The sequence below is a fragment of the Rhinoraja longicauda genome, chromosome 37 (genome assembly GCF_053455715.1).
Source record: "Rhinoraja longicauda isolate Sanriku21f chromosome 37, sRhiLon1.1, whole genome shotgun sequence".
Taxonomy (NCBI): Eukaryota; Metazoa; Chordata; class Chondrichthyes; order Rajiformes; family Arhynchobatidae; genus Rhinoraja; species Rhinoraja longicauda.
In genome coordinates this window covers 10,374,523-10,398,229 of record NC_135989.1, presented here as the reverse complement: position 1 = coordinate 10,398,229, position 23,707 = coordinate 10,374,523, and the positions used below count along the sequence as shown (strand labels likewise).

Sequence of the window (23,707 nt, the reverse complement as noted above, 5' to 3'; positions counted from 1 at the left end):
TCTTCCATGCTTCCTTATCCCCCACTCCCGTTCTTAATGAGTAGTTTTGGGATAGGGATGGAAGATCATTCATTGCCTGGGTGGGAAAACTCAAGAGAAGGACAACAAAGCAAAGGGAAAACGAACGCATTAGATGGAAGGTATCACACAATGCTGGAGTAACTCAGCGGGTCAGGCAGCATCTCAGGAGAGAAGGAATGGGTGACGTTTCGGGTCGAGACCCTTCTTCAGACTGAGGAATCAGTGGAAATCAGTGCTGACCTACCCACGATGGTGACCACTGATGTTCCAGGGAATCCTCACAAGGAGGGGAAGTGGCATATGGAAGAAACGTGATGCTAATTTTAACTCAGGCTCTATATAATTATCTTCTCTGGTTCTACTCTGATTTCTATCCTTTGTTTCACCACCTGTAGCAAAGTCGTTTATAAATTCAGCTTTAAGAGAATTGTTACATATGATCTAAAGAACATATGGCTAACAAGCAGGCCATTTGGCCCATCTGCCCTATATTGGAATAGCTCTACTCCTTTGATCCACTCAACAATCCAAAAGACCTCATGCACTACTTTGAAGAGCTAGACTTCTCCCTATGTGCCTAAGTATGGTTTCCTGGTATTACCTTGTTGTTCTCGCTGCTAGCTTTCTTCACAAGCATTTTATAAATAACCACCCTGCAATGGCTGTAAAATTCTTCAGGGGACATCCCAAGGTTGTGACAGGTTCCACAGCAATGCAGAGCTCAATGATCTATAAGCCGGCTAGGCAGATGCAGAGGGGGGTGGTTCTGAGATGCCAGAATGCACTGCTGAGCCTACTGGAGACGTCGTGGGTCCAATCAGCGAAACGTCAATGAAAGTAGGTGCCCACTTGATAACCCCAATGACGTGTCTGCCGAGCCTTTCTCAACATCGGAGGAGCGTAGTTGAGTGCATAACCCTCCCATCACCACCGGGAGCAGGTTGACATTTGGCACTTTGAATTTCTAACATCTTGTCCTGTGTATTTGGAAACATTGAAGGCACTGCCTCAAAATGGCACTTTTCTTGTTTATTATCTGATCTATGTGTATTGTGTTTGCACACCTGTTGTGCTGCTGCAGGTAAGTATTTCATTGTTCCGTCTTTGGTACATATGACAACCTGTAAGTCTTGACTTGACTCGTGTTCACAGGTGATAGGAGCAGAACTAGGCCGTTCGGCCCATCAAGTCTACTCCGCCATGGCTGATCTATCTCTCCCACCCAACCCCATTCTCCTGCCTTCTCCCCACAACCCCTGACACCCGTCCTAATCAAGCTCTTCACACTCTGGTCAACACGTGTCCCACAAGCTCGATCACAGTGTGTTCAGGAGAGAAAAAAATGAAGGCGCAATGGATATTGGAAGATATTGGAAGAGGCATCCATAGGGCTCAATTGTGAAGTAATCTCTTCAATCGAGTCTTTGCACCCATGATAAAGTCTCGGTTAACGTCTGTCTCAGCGAGCGACCGACAGGACGAGGCAGCACGAGTGGAATGGTAATGACATTTTTCATTAGCAGAGATGCTGTTTCCCAGGCACGGAATGATTTGCTGGGAAATGATGTAGATATATTGATTTTTATTTCACAGCACTGACTCACATTCCCGAGCTGGATTCATTCTCTGATTAAATCACCTTTATGGCTGCCACGTTTTTAGAGAGCAATGGTAGCAAATTATATTGATGATTTTAACTCTTACCTGTCTCCGGCACGAAACCCCCCTAGAAATTCAGCACCGATTCATGCTCAGACGGACCTCGTGGGCATCCAGAGTCAGTGTGGTCATCGAATACCCCCTTCTTCTCCTGAGCCACCATTATTCAAGTTTAACCACAAAATGCTGGAGTAACTCAGTGGGTCAGGCACAATCTGGAGAAAAGGAGTAGGGGGACATTTTGGGTTGAGACCTTTCTTCAGACTGTTCAACTTTAGACAACAGACAATAGACAATAGGTGCAGGAGGAGGCCATTCGGCCCTTTGAGCCAGCACCGCCATTCAAAGTGATCATGGCTGATCATTCTCAATCAGTACCCCGTTCCTGCCTTCTCCCCGTTACCCCTTGACTCCGCTATCCTTAAGAGCTCTATCTAGCTCTCTCTTGAATGCATTCAGAGAATTGGCCTCCACTGCCTTCTGAGGCAGAGAATTCCACAGATTCACAACTCTCTGACTGAAAAGGTTTTTCCTCATCTCCGTTCTAAATGGCCTACCCCTTATTCTTAAACTGTGGCCCCTGGTTCTGGACTTCCCCCAAAATTGGGAACATGTTTCCTGCCTCTAACGTGTCCAACCCCTTAATAATCTTATATGTTTCGATAAGATCCCCCTCTCATCCTTCTAAATTCCAGCAGAAACAGGAGCAGAAACCCTGGAATGTCTATCCACTCTACCCAACAGTACTGAGGAAGGGTGCCTGGTGGAGCTGCTGTTTCACAGCACCAGAGACCAGGTTCAATTCAGATCGCAGGTAGATAGAGATAAATTATTCACTCTTTTTGTGGGCGGTACATTGGCACACCTGTAGAGTTGTTGCCTTACAGTGAATGCAGCGCTGGAGACCCGGGTTCCATCCCGACTACGGGTGCTGTCTGTGCGGAGTTTGTACGTTCTCCCCGTGACCTGTGTGGGTTTTCTCCGAGATCTTCGGTTTCCTCCCACACTCCAAAGACGTACAGGTTTGTAGGTTAATTGGCTTGGTGAATGTAAAAATTGTTCCTAGTGGGTGTAGGATAGTGTTAGTGTGCGGGGATCGCTGGGCGGCGCGGACCCGGTGGGCCGAAAGGGCCTGTTTCCGCGCTGTATCTCCAAAGCTAAATAAAAGGAGGAAATATTAACATCTTGATCATTACAGCACAGGAACAGGCTCTTCGGCCCTCAATGAATATGTCTGAACTTTGAAGCCAATACTTCCTGATATGGTTGAACAACATCCTCACTTACAAAGGGTAACAGAAATGTAGAAATTCTTTTCAATCAGATTGTGGGATGGGTAATAGTCAATTTAAGGAGGACGACTCTTAAACACCACTATCATATCTACTGACGCCTCCATCCCCATCATCATATTCCAGGCACCCACCACCCTCTGTGTAAATTAATCTTGCCCCACACATCTCCTTTAAACTTTGCCCCTCGCAGGGCAGCACGGTGGCACAGTAGTACAGTTGCTGCCTCACTGCACCAGAGTCCCAGGTTCTATAACAAAATAACTGCAGATGCTGGTACAAATCAAAGGTATCTATTCACAAAATGCTGGAGTAACTCAACAAGTCAGGCAGGATCTCAGGAGAGAAGGAATGGGTGACGTTTCGGGTCGAGACCCTTCTTCAGACTGATGTCAGGGGGGCGGGACAAAGGAAGGATATAGGTGGAGACAGGAAGATAGTGGGAGATCTGGGAAGGAGGAGGGGAAGAGAGGGACAGAGGAACTATCTAAAGTTGGAGAAGTCGATGTTTATACCACTGGGCTGCAAGCTGCCCAGGCAAAATATGAGGTGCTGTTCCTCCAATTTCCGGTGGGCCTCACTATGGCACTGGAGGAGGCCCATGACAGAAAGGTCAGACTGGGAGTGGGAGGGGGAGTTGAAGTGCTCGGCCACTGAGAGATCAGTTTGGCCAACGTGGACCGAGCGCAGGTGTTAAGCGAAGCGATCGCCGAGCCTGCGCTTGGTTTCGCCGATGTAAATAAGTTGACATCTAGAGCAACGGATGCAATAGATGAGGTTGGAGGAGGTGCAGGTGAACCTCTGTCTCACCTGGAAAGACTGTTTGGGTCCTTGGATGGAGTTGAGGGGGGAGGTAAAGGGACAGGTGTTGCATCTCGTGCGGTTGCAGGGGAAAGTGCCCGGGGATGGGGTGGTTTGGGTAGGAAGGGACGAGTGGACCAGGGAGGTACGGAGGGAACGGTCTCTGCGGAACGCAGAGAGGGGAGGGGTTCGATCCTGACTACGGGCGCTGTCTGTGCGGAGTTTGTACGTGCACTCTCCCCGTGACCTGCGTGGGTTTTCTCCGAGACCTCAGGTCTGAAGAAGGGTCTCCCTCGATCCAAAGCATCACCCATTCCTTCTCTCCAGAGATGCTGCCTGTCCCCGCTGAGTTACGCCACCATTCTGTGTCTATCTTCGGTGTAAACCAGCATCTGTAGTTCCTTCCTACAACCAATCACTGAAGCAGCCTGGATTAATAGCACCCGCTGATGCTAATTTAGGTCGTTCACACAACACTTCTTGGTAACTCCCTCCAGCTCGTTCTCTCGGTTACGTCATTGGTGTTTGCTGTTTAACTAAAAATATTCAGGCAAACTAAAACATTTTTTTTAAAAACATGTCAAAGTTAATCTTTATGTTCCCTGACAAAATGCTGTGATTTGTATCTTGAGAATCCAACAGTCAGTCAGTGTTATACTTGACAGATGGGGTGGTAGGAACAGTGACAACAGGTGGCACTTACAGTGAAGTCACCCCCTCAGTAATTATTTTTCATTTATACAGTACTTTTAAGATGGTAAAATATTCCTAGGTGTCTCACAGGAGAGGAATTGGACAAACGTTTATCAAAAAAAAAAGGAGACAAAGTGCGCAGGACCTATACATCAGGAGGTGCAGATCCAGAGCAAGCAAGATCATGAGGGACCCCTGCCACCCCAGTAACGGACTGTTCCAGATGCTACGATCAGGCAAACGTCTCCGCTGTCACGCTGTGAAAACGGAGAGGATGAGACGGAGCTTCTTCCCACAGGCCATCAGGACTGTCAATTTTTATAACCCCAGAGACTAAATTTTTGTCGACACTTTTTGTGCTATGTTTAGTAACTTATTAACTTTATTTATATGCTGTAATTCTTTTTGTGCACAACCCGCAGGCATTGCCACTTTCATTTCACTGCACATCGAGTATGTGTATGTGACAAATAAATTTGACTTGACTTGACTTGACTTGGAGTAACTTAGCGGGTCAGGCAGCATCTCTGGAGAACACGAAGGGGAAAAGATTTAATAGGAATCCGGGGGGTAACTTTTTCACACAAAGGGTGGTGGGTGTATGGAACAAGCTGCCTGAGGAGGTAATTGGGGCTGGGACTATCCCAACATTTAAGAAACAGTTAGATAGGTACATGGATAGGACAAGTTTGGAGGTGATATGGACCAAACGCAGGCAGGTGGGACTAGTGTGCTGGGACAAGTTGGTCGGTTTAGATTTAGATTTAGAGATACAGCGCGGAAACAGGCCCTTCGGCCCACCGAGTCCGCGCCGCCCAGCGATCCCCGCACATTAACACTATCCTACACACACACTAGGGACAATTTTTACATTTTACCCAGTCAATTAACCTACATACCTGTACGTCTTTGGAGTGTGGGAGGAAACCGAAGATCTCGGAGAAAACCCACGCAGGTCACGGGGGGAACGTACAAACTCTGTACAGACGGCGCCCGTAGTCAGGATCGAACCCGAGTCTCCGGCGCTGCATTCGCTGTAAGGCAGCAACTCTACCGCTGCGCCACCGTGCTGCAAGTTGGGACAAACAGTTTCCACACTGTATCACTCTATGACTATAAATAAAATGGATAGGTGAGGTTTGTAGGGAGGAACTGCAGATGCTAGTTTAAACCAAAGATAGACACAAAACCATCTTGACCTGAAATGTCACCTATTCCTTTTCTCCAGAGATGCTGCCTGGCCCACTGCATTACTCCAGCTTTTTGTGTCTGTCTATGGACAGGTGAGGTTTCGGGTCTGAAGGAGGGTCTCGACCTGAAACGTCAGCTATCCATGTTCTCCAGAAATGCAGCCTGACCTTCCGAGTCACTTAGCGCCATTTTCTGCATGAACCAGCATCTGCAGTTCTTTGTTTCTAAACCGGTCAGGTTTGGTAGAGGCAGCACTGTGACACGGTTGGTGGAGTTGGTGCCCCATTGCTCCTGAGACCTGGGTTCAGTTCTGACCTCGTTTACTGCCTGTGTGGGAGGAAACTGAAGGAAACCCACGCGGTCACGGGGAGAACGTGCAAACTCCACACAGACAGCACACCAGGTCAGGATCGAACTCGGGTCTCTGGCATGGTGAGGCAGCAGCTCTACCCGCTGCGCCACTGTGCCGACCCACAAATGGGATTGTTTTACGTTACAATTCAGGAAGAAGCCATTCAGCCCATCAAGTACATGCTGGCTATTGAGTATTTCCATTCCTTCACTAAATCCCCCTGCCCGCGATTCCCCCCACATTCCAATAAACTGCCCCCTCTACCTATTCCCCACCCAAACACGGGGGGCAAAATATGCAATGGCAAATTAACTTATCAACCCACACATCATTGGGATGTGGGAGGAGGGCAGAATGCCCTGGGGAAACTCCACACAGACAGCACTGGAGGTCAGGTCTGAACCCCGGTCACTGCCTTGTGGGGCAGCTGCTTAGTTCAGTTTAGCTTAGAGATACAGTGTGGAATCAAACCCTTCGGCCCAACGAGTCCGTGCCAATCAGTCTGAAGAAGGGTCTCGACCCGAAACGTCACCCATTCCTTCTCTCCAGAGATGCTGCCCGACCCGCTGAGTTTACTGAGTTACTCCAGCGTTTTGTGTCTATCAGCATGGTTACAATCGAGCCCACCACAGTGTATGGAACCATGATGAGGGAATCACGTTTAGGACAAGGTAATGCCAGTGAAGTCGGATCAAAGGTAGTCCGAGGGCCACCAATGAGGTTGACCATTGTTGTGTGTGGATGATGGGTGAAGAAGATGCATCTACCTCACTCTCTGCAAGGGCTTGCATGAGCACTGTAGGTAGATGCAACCTGCAGCGTTGAAATGGTTAATCTTTGTTATTGAATTGCTTTCCGATCGGGGAGGGTGGTGAAAGGGGGCGGCACATCCAAGCTTCGGGACCAATGCCTGAAGACCTAAGAGGGTGTCAAGGTAGGGGGGAACCTTTTTTGCAATTGGCTTCCTGAGGCAGACGGGCAGATGAGTTATATATTTCCCCTGCCTGTGCCTGCCTGTGTTTGTGTGGATGGTGCTCAGAGCTATTCCAACATAAAACCCTGAGTCATGTTTTGTGTGGACACTGGGAGAGCGGTCGCTGGCACGTCCTAAGGGGGCTGGTCTTGAAGCAATATTAATTTCACACAGTGTGTGTGTGTGTGTTGGAGGTTTCCACTGAGATTAGACCAAGGCAGATTCCTCCAAGCAGGAGAGCGACAGAGGACCAGGGATGGAGCTGTCCACCTGAATCTTGGCCATGTCCAGACACCAGGTGGACCTTCTGGAGCTGGGATGGTGAAGCGGATCGTTGTGCTGTGCTTTGCGTTGCGTTGCCTGCCCTGCCTTAACCGACCAGATGAATCCCCGCCCCCTGCGCTGGCACTCCTGCCTTCTCGTCGCCGCCCAGTAACATCTACAGCTCTGCATTTGGTGCAGGGGCTCCTAGGCAATAAAAGTTGCTGGTGGACGGACGGTGGGAAGGATTGAGAGGAGGGAGGGAGAGAGAGAGAGAGAGAGAGAGAGAGAGAGAGAGAGAGAGAGAGAGAGGGAGAGAGAGAGAGTCTTCATCCTGGGATGCAGAGGAGGGCAACTGCCTGAGGTCGCGATGGACGACTCCGACATAGTCCGGCGAAGGAGGGTGCAGGTGAGTCCCTGGTGGAAATGAAACCTTTGCCGTGCCAAGCCGTGCCAAGCCAAGCCGTGCCTGGCCATGCCCGGCCAAGCCGTGCCAAGCCGTGCCGTGCAGTGCCTGGCCATGCCCGGCCAAGCCGTGCCAAGCCAAGCCGTGCCTGGCCATGCCCGGCCAAGCCAAGCCGTGCCTGGCCATGCCCGGCCAAGCCGTGCCGTGCAGTGCCTGGCCATGCCCGGCCAAGCCAAGCCGTGCCTGGCCATGCCCGGCCAAGCCAAGCCGTGCCGTGCAGTGCCTGGCCATGCCCGGCCAAGCCAAGCCGTGCCTGGCCATGCCCGGCCAAGCCAAGCCGTGCCTGGCCATGCCCGGCCAAGCCGTGCCAAGCCAAGCCAAGCCCGGCCTTTGTCTTCCCCGAGAAGAAGCCGCTGGAGGAGCCTTGTTGGTCGCAGCATCTCCAGGGGCGGTGCGCCGCTCTGTGTTGCAAACTCCTCCCCTACACCCCCCCCCCCCCCATCCTCCCTCCTCATCCCCACCCCTCTTCCCCACCCCCCCCCTCCTCCTCCCCATCCCACCCCCCCTTCCCTCCTCCCTATCCCAACCCCCTTCCCTCCTCCCTATCCCAACCCCCTCCTCCTCCCAATCCCACCCCCTCCTCCTCCCAATCCCACCCCATCCTTCTTCACCATCTTTCCCCCCTTTCCTCCCCCACCCCCCTTCCCTCTTCCCCACCCCCATCCCCTCCTCCTCCCAATCTCCCCTCCGTCTTCACCATCCCACCCCCCCTTCCCTCTTCCCAATCCCATTCCCTCTTCCCCACCCCTTTTCCCCTTCCCTCCTCCCAATCCCATCCCTCTTCTTCCCCCACCCACCCCCCTTCACTCTTCCCCACCCCTCCTTCTTCCCCCCATTCCCTCTTCCCCCCCCATTCCCTCTTCCCATCCCACCCCACCCTTCTCTCTTCCTCACCCAACCCACCCTTCCCACTTCCCCACCCCCATTCCCTCTTCCCCATCTCACCTACCCCCCTTCCCTCTTCCCCGCCCATCCTTCCCACTTCCCCACCCCCTTCCCTCTTCCCTCCCTTCCCTCTTCCTCCCCCACCCCTCTTCCACCCCCCCCCCCCCATTCTATCTTCCTCCCCCACTCTTATTTGAAAAAAAGAAATATATTCATCCAATCCTCCGTGAATGTTCATACCAAACCTGCTGTCATCGCCCTTTCAGGCGGTTTTACAGATCACTAAATGGCTGTTAAAAAAATCACTTTTATTTCCCCTTTGTTCTCGTTTTTTGCCCCTTCACCCACTTTGCCCCTTTTGCTCATGTCCTCCGTCTCCTTTGCCCACGCATACTCTTGTCAGTCCACTGCTCCCACGATGTTGCCCCCCCCCCACTTGCCCTTGCTCTCTTGCCCCATACACCCTTGCACCCCCCTGCCCTTATGCCCAAGGTCTCTTTGCCCCTGCACCCCCTCTTGCTCCGTCTCCTCCTTGCCCGCATGTCCTGCACACACGCCCCTGCCCCCCTTTGCCTTTGACCCTCTCTCCCCTCCTCCTCACCCACCCCATTCATTTGTCCACCTGCTGACATCAAAGGTTGTGGGGAGAAGGGAGGAGAATCGGATTGAGAGAAATGAAACAAATAGACCAGAGACGATTGAATGTCGGATTAGACTCGGTAGGCTGAATGGCCTCATTTTGACCCTGTGTCTGATGGTCTTATTAACCTGAAGCATCTCCTGGTCCTAGACACAAATGCTGGAGTAACTCAGCGGGTTGGGCAGCATCTCTGGAGAGAAGGAATGGATGACGTTTCGGGTCGAGACCCTTCTTCAGACCCAGTCTAAAGGGTCTCGACCCGAAACGTCATCCACTCCTTCTCTCCAGAGATGCTGCCCGACCGCTGAGTTACTCCAGCATTTTGTGTCTATCTTCGGTGTAAACTAGCATCTGCAGTTCCTTCCCACAGCATACCCTGGTCATTGGCTCATTGAGCCCATGCTGGCAGAGAGAGAAAGAGAGAGAGAGATGAGGAGAGAGAGAGCAGAGAGAGAGAGAGATGAGGAGAGAGAGAGAGAGAGAGAGAGAGCGAGAGAGAGGAGAGAGAGAGAGAGAGAGAGAGAGAGAGAGAGAGAGAGAGAGAGAGAGGGGGAGAGAGAGAGAGAGAGAGAGAGAGAGAGAGAGAGAGGAGAGAGAGGAGGAGAGAGAGAGAGAGAGAGAGAGAGAGAGAGAGAGAGAGATATATATACACGCGGAGCACCCTCCCAGGTGTGCACGCTCTGGCCACGTATTTTTTCCGCCAGGGCCAGTGCCTAAGGGGGGTTTGGCGGCTCCCGGTGGCGGGCATCAGCCGACCCGCCACACGGGACATGCCAAGCTTTTAACCGACGATGTGTTGAGAGTGAGGAATTTGGTCATCTTCAGTCAGCGCGTTGCTCCTCAGGGGGAGGGGGGTGTTGTGGCTGTGGTGGGGGCCGGTCCTCACGCTGTCGCGGTGGGTGTTGGGGAGCGGCGTGAGCTTGGAGTGATTCCGGCCGAGCTTACCCCCGCTCCGCCGGAACTGCTCATCGGGCCCAGGCTCCGGAATATTCCCCGGGAGCCGGCCCCACACAACTTGAGCCGCCTCTCCCAGATGCCCAGCGTGCCTGTTCCGTGATGCAGGCAGACGTTTACTGTATAGGATGCTCCTGCACACTCTGCACCTCCTCGCCTTCGTCTTCCGTCCGGATACGCCGTGGCGATCCGTGTTACCACCTGATGGCGGGGTGGTCCCCAGTGGAGGTCTCTCTACAAGGGTGTCCTCCCCCTTTACATCGGGGACCTGGGGTGGAGAGTGTTGCACAGAGCCGTTGTGTGTAATAAATTTTTGAGCCGGTCACGGACACGCCGGCCGCCTGTATTTTCTGCGGCGAGGAAGAGTCCGGTGTTCCACGTGTACATGGAGTGTGTGAGGTTGCTGCCCCTGTATGAGTATCTGAAGGGGTTGCTCCTCAAGTTTTGGCTGCATTTCAGTCCTACGATCCTGGTGTTTGGGCTCGGGGCTGGGAGTGGGGAGGGCCGGTCAGGAGGGTGGGATTTCCCTGTCGGTTTGCTCCTGGGCCTGGCCAAGATGGCCATTCGTGGGTCCAGGCAGCGGCGCGGTCGATGGGTCTTGCCAGAGTCGGCTGCCTCCCCTCTTCCGGGCCTACGTCCGTGCGCGCGTGTCCCTAGAGAGGGAACACGCGGGGATCACGGGGACTATGGAGGCCTTCCGTGAACGCTGGTCACCACGGGGGGTTGAGAGCATTGTAAATAATGAAGGCAATGTTGTATTATAATGATTACCTGATGTTTTTGTAACCTCTGATTGTGGTTTTGATGTGATGTATCATGTGATTGTGCTGAATAAAGTCTTTGAAAAAAAAAAAAAAAAAAAAAAAGAGAGAGAGAGAGAGAGAGAGAGAAAGAAAGAGAGAAAGAGAGAGAGAGAGAGAGAGAGAGAGAGAGAGAGAGAGAGAGAGAGAGAGAGAGAGAGAGAGAGAGAGAGAGAGAGAGAGAGAGAGAGAGAGAGAGAGAGAGAGAGAGAGAGAGAGAGAGAGAGAGAGAGAGAGAGAGGAGGAGGGAGGGGGGAACAGAGAGGAAGAGAGAGGGAGGGGGGGGGGAAGAGAGAGAAAGAGAGGGGGGGGGGAAGAGATGGAGGGGGAAGAGAGAGAGAGAGGGGGAGAGAGGGAGGGGGGAAGAGAGAGGGAGGGGGAAGAGAGAGGGAGGGGGAAGAGAGGGAGGGGGAAGAGAGGGAGGGGGAAGAGAGGGAGGGGGAAGAGAGGGAGGGGGGAAGAGAGAGGCAGAGAGAGGGAGAGTGAAACACGTGTTTTCCAATGCGGTCTGTAGCCTCTAGGTCATTGATATTCAGGTGCTTCTATACATGAGCAAGCTTACTGGCTTCACCACCACTGTATTGGGCGTTGAGTTCTATACACCACCACTCTCTGGGTCAAATGACTTCTACTCTTGGCCGCCCATCGATCTTTAAACCCAAGATAGGCACAAAACGCTGGAGTAACTCGGGGGGACAGGCAGCAACGAAGGAATGGGTGACGTTTAGGGTGGAGGCCCTTCTGCAGAGCATTTAAACCCTTGTCCCTATTTGCTGCCTAAGGATCGCATAGAAGACATTATCGTCCTCTCTCACGTTGCGTTGATGTATTGCACCTTAATTAAACCTCCCTGTTGTTACACAGAAAACGTCCCGACAAGTCAATCTCCATCCATAACTAACCTCCTCTCATTCCTGGCACGGCTTCATAAATCTGCTGCATAGTGCAATTACATTCATCATGTAACGCTGTGACAGGGCATGTACACAATGGAACAGGTGTATGGATTGGAGTTATTTAATTATTTATTTTTTTGCGTATTAATGGGCAGCCCCAGTGGACTAATGGATACGTCCCTGGCCTCCAAAGCCAGGGATAGTGGCTTGAGACCTGATTGGGGTGAGGTTTCATTTGGGTGGCACAGTTGGTAGAGGTGGGTAGGGTGGTGCAGCGGTAGACTTGCTGCCTCACAGCGCCAGAGACCCAGGTTCCATCCTGACTACGGCTGCCGTCTGTACGGAGTTTGTACGTTCTCCCCGGGACCGTGTGGGTTCCCTCCGGGTGCTCCGGTTTCCCCCCACACTCCAAAGACGTGCAGGTTCGTAGGCTAATTGGCTTCAGTAAATTGTCTCCAATGCGTAGGATAGAATTAGTCTATGGGTGATTGCTGGTCGGTGTGGACCAGAGATACTAGAGGAGCAAGATGGACCACTCCGTTGAAATTGCCTATACTGAAGTGTAGTACGCAAAGGAGCGTAACGTCCGCCATTTTAGTAAGCAAAACCCGCCGTTCGCTCCGCCTCTCGCAGTGTAATCAGTGTTTTGGGGGAACAGTATGTGTGTTGATACCATCAAAATGCAGAATATATCTCATCTATCAATTCACAGATTTTTGTTATTTTTCTTTTAAAATGTTTCTGTAAGTTTCTGCCGACTAAAATGGCGCCGTGACGTACTACGGTTTTTAGGGTCGAGTGGTCTATCTTGCTCCTCTAGTATCTTTGCTGTGGACTTGGTGGGCCGAAGGGCCTGCTTCCACGCTGTAACTCTAAGCTGCTGCCTCACAGCGCCAGAGACCCGAGTTCCATCCTAACCAAGGGTGTTCTCTGTGTAGTTTGCACTTTCTCCCCGTGACCATTTGGGTTTCTTCCAGGAGCTCCAGTTTCCACCCTCATCCCAAATACGTGTGGGTTAGTAGGTTAATGGGTCTTTGTTCATTGCGTGTGGAGGGAGTGGATGAGTAAGTGGAATAACATGAAATTGGTGTGAATGGTCAGCGTGGACTCCCAGGGCTGAAGAAAGACACAAAACGCTGGAGTAACTCAGCGGGACATGCAGCATCTCTGGAGAGAAGGAATGGGTGATGTTTCGGGTCGAGACCCTTCTTCAGACTGCTGGAGGGCCTGCTTCCATGCTGTATGTATCTCCAAACTGAACGAATGAAAGCAAATGGGAACCAGTGAGACCAAGTGTGATAGTTTCTGGGATGGCAGGACTTTCATATGAAGAAAGACTGGATAGACTCGGCTTGTACTCGCTGGAATTTAGAAGATTGAGGGGGGATCTTATAGAAACTTACAAAATTCTTAAGGGGTTGGACAGGCTAGATGCAGGAAGACTGTTCCCGATGTTGGGGAAGTCCAGAACAAGGGGTCACAGTTTAAGGATAAGGAGGAAGTCTTTTAGGACCGAGATGAGAACGTTTTTTTTCACACAGAGAGTGGTGAATCTGTGGAATTCTCTGCCACAGAAGGTAGTTGAGGCCAGTTCATTGGCTATATTTAAGAGGAAGTTAGATGTGGCCCTTGTGGCTAAAGGGATCAGAGGGTATGGAGAGAAGGCAGGTACGGGATACTGAGTTGGATGATCAGCCATGATCATATTGAATGGCAGTGCAGGCTCGAAGGGCCGAATGGCCTACTCCTGCACCTATTTTCTATGTTTCTATCTTGAGCTCAGACACAGAATAACAAGTTAACTCACTGCTGACCGGACCTGCCCAGCTCTACTGTGGTTTATTGAATCATTTACAATCCTCCAACCAAAGGTGGCGCTATTACACCAAGTCCTTCATAACAGTATGAAGCCCCCCTCCCCTATCCATCCATTCCAGGGAATTGCAGAGTCTTGAGAGATTGTTGTCATGGCAACATTGCCCCCTTTAAGGTTATTTTGCATAGTCCCAGATGCTCTTTGCAAATGTCTTTGGAAATGACCCAAATTTAAAAAGTCTGGTGCAAAGAAACACAACCTTCTCCGAACAAGAAGTGGGACATCACGTTAAAACTGTGCGAGACGTTGGTGAGACACTTCATAGTCATACAGCGTGGAAACATGGCCTTCAGCCCAACATGCCCCATCTACACTAGTCTCACCTGCCTGCATTGGGCCCATATATATCCCTCTAAACCTGTCCTATCCATATTCCGTTCTAAATGTTTCTTAAATGTCGCGATAGAGTCTGCAGAACCTTAGAGTTTTATGTGTAGGGTTGCCAACTTTCTCACTCCCAAATAAGGGACAAAAGGTGACATCACCGCCCCGCGCCCCATGTGACCTCATCCAGTCAGCGGTCACGTGCTCCTGCTCCACTAATGGCGGCCGCCCGGGCCAGGAGGCGGGTTGCTACGCAACCTCCGTCAGGTGGCACGAGGGTGTCCAGGCCTACAGTGTCCCCCGGGCCTACAGTGTCCAGGCCTACAGTGTCCCCCGGGCCTACAGTGTCCCCCGGGCCTACAGTGTCCCCCGGGCCTACAGTGTCCCCCGGGCCTACAGTGTCCCCCGGGCCTACAGTGTCCCCCGGGCCTACAGTGTCCCCCGGGCCTACAGTGTCCCCCGGGCCTACAGTGTCCCCCGGGCCTACAGTGTCCGGGCCTACAGTGTCCAGGCCTACAATGTCCCTCGGGCCTACAGTGTCCGGGCCTACTGTGTCCCCCGGGCCTACTGTGTCCCCCGGGCCTACTGTGTCCCCCGGGCCTACTGTGTCCCCCGGGCCTACTGTGTCCCCCGGGCCTACTGTGTCCCCCGGGCCTACTGTGTCCCCCGGGCCTACAGTGTCCCCCGGGCCTACAGTGTCCTGGCCTACCGTGTCTCCCGGGCCTAATACGGGACAAGGGCAGTCCTGTACGGGACAAACCAATTTAGCCCAATATACGGGATGTCCCGACTAATACGGGACAGTTGGCAACCCTAATTATGTGCACTTCTTGCACACCTTGCTGCAGCAAGAATGTCATTAAGTTGGAGAAGTTGCACCAAAGATTCATGAGGACAATACCAGGACTCGTGGGCTTGAGTTATAAGGAGAGACTGAATAGGTTGGCGCTGTTTTTCCCCCTGCAGTGTAGGAAGCTGAGGGGTGACCTTTTAGTTTAGAGATACAGTGTGGATACAGGTCCTTCAGGCCGAGTCCGCACCGACCAGCGATCCCCGCACATTAACACTATCCTACACTCACTCGGGACAGAGTCTCTAGCCCAGAGTAGGTGAATTGAGGACCAGAGGATATAGGTTTAAGGTGAAGGGGAAAAGATTTAATAGGAATCAGAGGGGTAACATTTTCACACAAAGTGTGGTGGATGTATGGAACAAGCTGCCAGGAGAGATGGTTGAGGCAAGAACTATCCCAACATTTAAGAAGCAGTTAGACAGATACAGTACATGGATGGGACAGGAATGGAGGGATATGGACCAAATACTGGCAAGTGGGACTGGTGTAGCTGGGACATGTTGGTCTGTGTGGGCATGTTTGGCCAAAGGCTCCGTTTCCACTCTGTATCACTCTACGACTCTGCAATTTACAATTTTACCAAGCCAATTAACCTGCAAACCTGTACGTCTTTGGAGTGATAAACCTGATAGTGGTTTATAAAATCATAAGAGGTACAGGCAAGGTGAATGGACAGTCTCTTTCTCAGGGTAAAACTGGTCCTCCTTGGCGTGAAAACTAGCAAGCCATCAGAAGAGGGGTCATTGTCTCAGGCGGGCAAACTGAAACAGACAGAGCCTCCAACAGTGCAAAGAGAAATAATCTGTTACGCAGAACGTAGAAGAGTGCAGCACAAGAACAGACCACAACGTCCGTGCCAAACTCGTTGACAAATTAAGTTGATCTCCTCAGCCCGCAACTAATTCATATCTCTCTATTCCCTGCATATTCGTGTGTCTATCCAACACCCTCATAGTCAGCACTGTCGTAACTGCCTCCACCACCACCCCTGGCAGTGTGTTCCAGGCACCCACCACTCTCAGTGCAAAAAAAACTTGCCCCGCACAACTCTGCCTCGCGCACCTCGAAGCTGTGGCCTCCAGTCTTCGATATTTCCACCCCGCGGGAAATGGTTCTGACTGTTCACCCTTTCTGGGCCTCTGGTATAATTTTAAGTACTTTCAGGTCCCCCCTCAGCCTCTGACGCTCCAGAGAAAACAATCCAAGTTTGTCCAACCTCTCTCCTCACCCCCTGCGTGTCAGAAGGAACTGCAGATGCTGGTTTAAACCGAAGATAGATAGGCACAAAAAGCTGGAGTAACTCAGCGGGACAGGCAGCATCTCTGGAGAGAAGGAATGAGTGATGGCGTCTGAAGAAGGGTCTCGACCCGAAACATCACCCATTCCTTCTCTCCAGAGATGCCGCCTGGCCCGCTGAGTTACTCCAGCACTTTGTGTCTATCTTCAGGGTAAACCAGCATCTGCAGTTCCTTCCCACAACGTATCTCCCTCTCCAGAGATGCTGCCTGTCCCGCTAAGTTACTCCAGCTTTTTGTGTCTCTCTCCTTATACCTAATGCCCTCTAATACAGGCAGGTTTAAAAAATATATATACAAAGTGCTGGAGTGACTCAGTGGGTCAGGCAGCATCTCTGGAGAATATAGATAGGTGACGTTTCAGGTCAGGACCCTTGTTCAGACTGGAGTGATTGTAGTGAACTGGAAGCTTCTCTCTGTGGCATCGAACTTTGCAACATTCTCTTCCTGACTACACTCCGTACAGCTTTCTTTTCCCTCTTCTGGTAAATTATGCATGAAGCAGGCAGCTTCAGAAGCATCTAATAATCCTTGACGTCAAGGAAACTGCTGGAGGGACTCAGTGGGTCAGGCAGCATCTGTGGAGGAGGAAAGGACAGGTGAGGTTTCGGGTCATTATGGACTGCCGACAGATGCTACCTGATCCCGTTGAGTTTCTCCAGCAGGTGGTTTGTTGCTCCAGTTTGTAGCATCTGCAGTCTCTTGTGTCTCCAATAAACTGCGACAGACACTGCAGCCATTGCCAAAGACAGTTCAAACCATGTATTGGATTGTCTTCTTATAGGTGCGGAGGGGAGGCGGGGGGGGGGGGGGGAAGGGTGGGATTGACAGGGGGGGAGGGAGGGATTGACAAAGGGAGGGATGTATGAAGGGGATGGAGGGATGGGTGGAAGGAGGGATGGGTGGAAGGAGGGATGGATGAGGGATGGATGAGGGAGGGAGGGAGGGAGGGATGGAGGAGGTGGTTGATGGAGGGAGGGGGGATTGGACGTTGTGGGGGAGGGAGGGAGGGATTGACAAAGGGAGGGATGTATGGAGGGAGGGGTGGCAGGAGGGATGGATGAGGGATGGAGGAGGTGGTTGATGGAGGGAGGGGGGATTTGACGGAGTGGGGGAGGGAGGGAGGGATTGACAAAGGGAGGGATGTATGAAGGGGATGGAGGGTTGGGTGGAAGGAGGGATGGATGAGGGAGGGAGGGATGGAGGAGGTGGTAGATGGAGGGAGGGGGGATTTGACGGAGTGGGGGAGGGAGGGAGGGATTGACAAAGATGTATGAGGGGAGGGAGGGAGGGGTGGAGTGGACGGTGGGAGGGGTGGATGGAAGCGAGGGATGGACAGATGGGGGTGATGGGAGTGATGCCCTAGTCCCACTTGCCTGCACTTGGTCCATAACCCTCCAAACCTGTCCCATCCATGTACCTGTCCAACTGTTTCTTAAATGATGGGATGCTCCCTGCCTCAACTATCTCCTCTGGCAGCTTGTTCCATACACCCACCACCCTCTGTGTGAAAAAGTTACCCCTCGGATTCCTATTAAATATTTTCCCCTTCACCTTGAACCTATGTCCTCTGGTCCTCGATTCCCCTACTCTGGGTAAAAGGCTCTGTGCATCTACCCAATCTATTCCTCTCATGATTTTGTACACCTCTATAAGATCTCCCCTCATCCTCCTGCGCCCCATGGAATAGAGACCCAGCCTGCTCAACCTCTCCCTCTAGCTCACACCCTCTAGTCCTGGCAACATCCTCGTAAATCTTTTTATTCCTGAGCACCCCTCTAGCCTGCCATGAATACACATGTGCACATAGGTCATAAACATTTGTACGTAGAGATTTTGTATGTATTTTCATGTATTTGGATATCTTGTATGTTTGGCTCGATGGGCCGATTGGCCTAATTGTGCTCTTATCACTTATGAACTTAAGGATTTTGTTCCAGCAAAAGATAGACAATCTCTTTCCGAGTCAGGACTGGAATCAGTGGGTGGTGTTAACATGGGGAAAAAAACACAGTGCTGGAGTAACTCAGCGGGTCAGGCAGCATCCCTGGAGAACATGGATAGGTGACGTTTCAGGTCGGGACCCTTCTTCAGACTGTCTGTAAAAGCGTCCATTCCGATACGTCACCTATCCATGTTCTCCAGAAATGTGGCCTGACCCACTGGGTTACTCCAGCACTTTGTGTCTTTTTTAAAAATAAATCAGCATTTGCAGTTCCTTGTTTCTACATTGTATGTATGTGCACTTGTATGTTTGCAAACTAATAGTTGTACCTATACACTATGTACATCAATGGATAATATTTATATTTAATGTTATCTTTTCACATGTACAAGTAATGTGATTGAAAATAATCTTATTGAAACATATAAGATAATTAGGGGATTGGACACATTAGAGGCAGGAAACATGTTCCCAATGTTGGGGGAGTCCAGAACAAGGGGCCAAAGTTTAAGAATAAGGGGTAGGCCATTTAGAACAGAGATGAGGAAGAACTTTTTCAGTCAGAGAGTGGTGAAGGTGTGAAATTCTCTGCCTCAGAAGGCAGTGGAGGCCAGTTCGTTGGATGCTTTCAAGAGAGAGCTGGATAGAGCTCTTAAGGATAGCAGAGTGAGGGGATATGGGGAGAAGGCAGGAACGGGGTACTGATTGAGAGTGATCAGCCATGATCGCATTGAATGGCGGTGCTGGCTCGAAGGGCTGAATGGCCTACTCCTGCACCTATTGTCTATTGTCTATTGTATATAATATGAATTAGTGTGTATGGATTTGTGTCCATTTTTGAAATTCATTTAAGTGGATGTGGGCTTCAAAGACTCAGCCAGCATTTAATTTCCTGTCCCTCATTCCCCTGATCAATAAGGCAAGCATGCCAAAAGCCACCTCCACTATCCTGTCTACCTGTGTCAACGCTTTCAAGGAATTATATGTACTTGTACTGTGATTGAACTGTGTACTTGTCTGAAGAAGGGTCCCGATCTGAAACATCAACCTTCCATGTTCGGTAGGATATGACATGATAGAACTTTATTTATCGCAGGAGGGAAATTGATCAATTTCCACAAAAACACATACTAATAGTTGCCTGGGTTGGGTGGGGGAAGGCTTTTTACACAGAAACTTGTCGGTGCTGTGAACAAGCTGTGAGAGGAGATGGTGGAAGACGTGCTAAAGCTCGGTTTAAGAGGCATTTGGACACAGGGAGTAGCGGGATTCGAGCATGTGCTGAGATGGGTTGAGTTTGATTGCCATCGTGGACAAGATGGGCCGAAGGGCCTGAACCACTGCTGCACTGTTCCATGTTCAATTTTGCGTGTGTTTACAGAATTAGTGTGAGTTCGATTGCCATCGTGGACCAGATGGGCCGAAGGGCCTGTACCACTGCTGCACTGTTCCATGTTCAATTTTGTGTGTGTTTACACATTTTTGTAAAGCACATTTCTGCTGCTATGTACATATTTTTAGGCATTATATGAATGTTTTTTCTAGTGGGGCATCTATACATATGCATGTGTATGTTTGGCGATGCAGATTTGCATAGATTTAGTGCACGCGCATGTATAAGTAATTTGCATGTGTGTGTATATATATATTTTATGTTGCTATATATGTATGGGGCAAATACATTTTGTGCATGTTCATAAGGTCATGTGATAGGAGCAGAAATAGGCCACCCGGACTATCAAGTCTACTACACCATTCAATCATGGCTGATCTATCTCTCCCTCCTAACCTCATTCACCTGCCTTCTCCCCATAACCCCTGACACCCGTACTAATCAAGAATCTATCTATCTCTGCCTTAAAAATATCCATTGACTTGGCCTCCACAGCCTTCTGTGGCAAAGAATTCCATAGATTTACCACCCTCTGACTAAAGAAATTCCTGCTCACCCCCTTCCTAAATAACAGATATACATACATCTATAACTATAAATACAGGCCAATTCATTTTAACTCACTCACTCCTACCAATAAATCTATCCTTGTATTATTACACAGCCTTAGAGGTGAAGGCATATATTACATTTAAGTAGTATAATATACTTCTATTTGTGTAGAGTGTGTGATCATTATGTGTGGTGTATATTTGAATGCTAGTGTAAAATTTGTATAAACAATATCCAAATCTGTAAATATAGATTTGTTGTGTGCTTTTGTGCCTAATCTAGAGGGTAACATTGTTTTATGAGTAGATTTTTATGAGTGGGAGATTTGTATTATTTGCACGTATGTATGTCTGAAACTTTGAGTGGGTATCTGCAGATGTGTGTAGGTACTGTGCATTGGCATGCAATCATTTTTTTGTGACCACAATTGTAAGTGCAGAATCTTATGGGGTGCATGCATATGCATAGGTAATATTTCTTTGAGGGAGTGACATTTATGGGTGATATATCTGTATGCAAAGATTTTTATGGTCATACATTAAAGTACACAAATCCATTCAGGAAATAAGTAGAAGACATAGGTAATCTAATTTGTATTTGTAGTGTGTGTGTGTGTGTGTAGATTGTGTGTGTATGTATTTGTATAAATGAATTGAGTGTCCATTTGCATTGTGGGTGTGAAGAAGGGTCTTGACCCCAAATGTTACCTGTTCCTTCTCTCCGGAGATGCTGCCTGTCCCGCTGAGTTACTCCGGCATTTTGTGTCTATCTTTGGTGTAAACCAGCATCTGCAGTTCCTACCGTAGAAACATAGAAAATAGGTGCAGGAGTAGGCCATTCGGCCCTTCGAGCCTGCACCGCCATTCAATATGATCATGGCTGATCATCCAACTCAGGATCCCGTACCTGCCTTCTCTCCATACCCCCTGATCCCTTTAGCCACAAGGGCCACATCTAACTCCCTCTTAAATATAGCCAATGAACAGAGAATTCCACAGATTCACCACTCTCTGTGTGAAAAAAAACGTTCTCATCTCAGTCCTAAAAGACTTCCCCCTTATCCTTAAACTGTGACCCCTTGTTCTGGACTTCCCCAACATCGGGAACAATCTTCCTGCATCTAGCCTGTCCAACCCCTTAAGAATCCAAAATCAGTACCCCGTTCCTGCTTTCTCCCCATATCCCTTGATTCCATTAGCCCCAAGAGTTATATCTAACTAGCTATGAATACATCCAGTGAATTGGCCTCCACTGCCTTCTGTGACAGAGAGAAGGAATGGGTGACGTTTTGGGACAATAGACAATAGGTGCAGGAGGAGGCCATTCGGCCCTTCGAGCCAGCACCGCCATTCAATGTGATCATGGCTGATCACTCTCAATCAGTACCCCGTTCCTGCCTTCTCCCCATACCCCCTGACTCCGCTATCCTTAAGAACTCTGTTTAGCTCTCTCTTGAATGCATTCAGAGAATTGGCCTCCACTGCCTTCTGAGGCAGAGAATTCCACAGATTCACAACTCTCTGGGTGAAAAAGTGTTTCCTCGTCTCTGTCCTAAATGGCCTACCCCTTATTCTTAAACTGTGACCCCAGGTTTTGGACTCCCCCAACATGAAGAACATTTTTCTTGCATCTATCCCTTATGTGTCAATAAGAACAGTAATATATATTTGTATCTTTAGATTTTTGAGGGGGGGATGTGTGTCTGTGTATGGATTTGTATGTGTAGTTTGATTTTGGGTGTGGAAGTTTGGGTGTACATGTCTGGGTGATATCCATTGGTATGTATGCGTGCACACCAATGCGTGCAATAAATGCTATGGGCTATTTTACCTCAGAAACCATTCACAGCCGTGCTCTATTCTGTCTGCGTGCTTGTGCTTTGGTTAGCTGGAAGAGGGAATTGAACATGTAATGGGCGAGAATAAAAACCCCCCCCCCCCCCCTCCCTCCCTCCCTCCGTAGGAGATAGATTGAAACTTTAAAATGTGAATAACTTTAAAAATATAACACCGATTTCAATTAAACCTCTTCCATTAGCACCCAAGGGACGACGGTGAGTAAGGTGGGCCTAAAGGTGTCGTGCTATCGTGTACCATTCAGGAACAAACAAACGATAGGTTTCGTATATAGATTAAGCACCTTTGATCACAAGATTTCTTCTGTACCGCACGGAGACATTTGATTCTCCAAGGGGCGGTATTGAAAGGCAAAGATAATCCAGGACTGCAAATCAAGATTGCTTAAATGAAATGCTTTGCTAGCGGGGATAACGTCAGGATATCGCGGTGAGGGGGATCAGCTGTGGTAGGATGCAAGGATGAGTAGTGTGCCGCTTCCCAAGGGAACATCGACTGGTTTGGAGACGAACATTAACCGAATTAGATTTGTATCATCAATCAGAGGACTGTGAGTGTCTCTGGCAAGGCCAATATTCATTGCCCCTTCCTAATTACCCTTGGCTTGCTCACTACAGAGGCCAGACAGTGGACAAGGTGGTGTGTGACTGCTCCAGTCCACACGGATGAATGTCATTATCTCTCTCCCAGACGAACAGACCTGGCATTGAGGCCTTTGTTACACTCAATCACCTGCGTAGGAAAATAACTGCAGATGCTGGTTCAAATCGAAGGTAGACACAAAATGCTGGAGTAACTCAGCGGGTCAGGCAGCATCGCGGGAGAGAAGGAATGGGTGACGTTTCGGGTCGAGACCCTTCTTCAGACTGATCTGAAGACTCAATCACCTGCAATAGGCAGACCTCCTTGCTCAATGATTCATCGATACTTCATTTGGGGTCTCGACCTGAAACGTCGCCCATTCCTTCCCTCCTGAGATGCTGCCTGACCTGCTGAGTTACTCCAGCATTTTGTGAATAAATACCATCGATACTTCATGTTCACGTGTACCTAGGGACAGTGAAATGCTTTCTTTGTGTACAATACACAACAGGGCGGCACGGTGGCGCAGCGGTAGAGTTGCTGCCTTACAGTGCTTGCAGTGCCAGAGACCCGGGTTCCATCCCGACTATGGGTGCTGTCTGTACGGAGTTAGTACGTTCTCCCCGTGACCTGCGTGGGTTTTCTCTGAGATCTTCAGTTTCCTCCCACACTCCAAAGACGTACAGGTTTGTAGGTTAATTGGCTTGGGTTTGTATATTTGGCATAAGTGCAAATTGTCCCTTTTATGTGTAGGATAGTGTTAATGTGCGGGGATCGCTGGTCGGCGCGGACTCGGTGGGCCGAAGGGCCTGTTTCTGCGCTGCATCTCTAAACTAAACTAAAATACACCAAGAGTCGCCATGTTTCTGGTGCCGACAAAGTCACTAGAAGTAGTCAATGGAGTTATGTGGAGAAAAGAACTGCAGATGCTGGGAACATTAAACCGAAGATAGACGCAAAATGCTGGAGTAACTCAGCAGGACGGCCAGCATCTCTAGAGAGAAGGAATGGGTAACGTTTTATCGGGTCGAGACCTTTCTTCAGACTGAGAGTTAAGGGAAGGGGAAATGAGAGATATAGACAAAGATATAGAACAAATGACAGTAAGACGTGCAAAAAGAGTAACCATGTTAAACATTTGTGGAAT

The 23,707-nt window shown here is 49.9% G+C and overlaps 1 protein-coding gene across 1 annotated transcript in view; it reads left to right on the top strand.

The window, feature by feature from the left end:
• The first annotated feature begins 7,020 nt into the window (after nucleotides 1-7,020).
• Nucleotides 7,021-23,707, top strand: part of LOC144610584 (microtubule-associated serine/threonine-protein kinase 1-like) — a 128,619-nt gene continuing 111,932 nt past the window's right edge. The window contains 1 exon segment of the mRNA XM_078429392.1: nucleotides 7,021-7,652. Coding sequence (XP_078285518.1) covers nucleotides 7,614-7,652 — 39 coding nt within the window. The 5' untranslated portion in view covers nucleotides 7,021-7,613.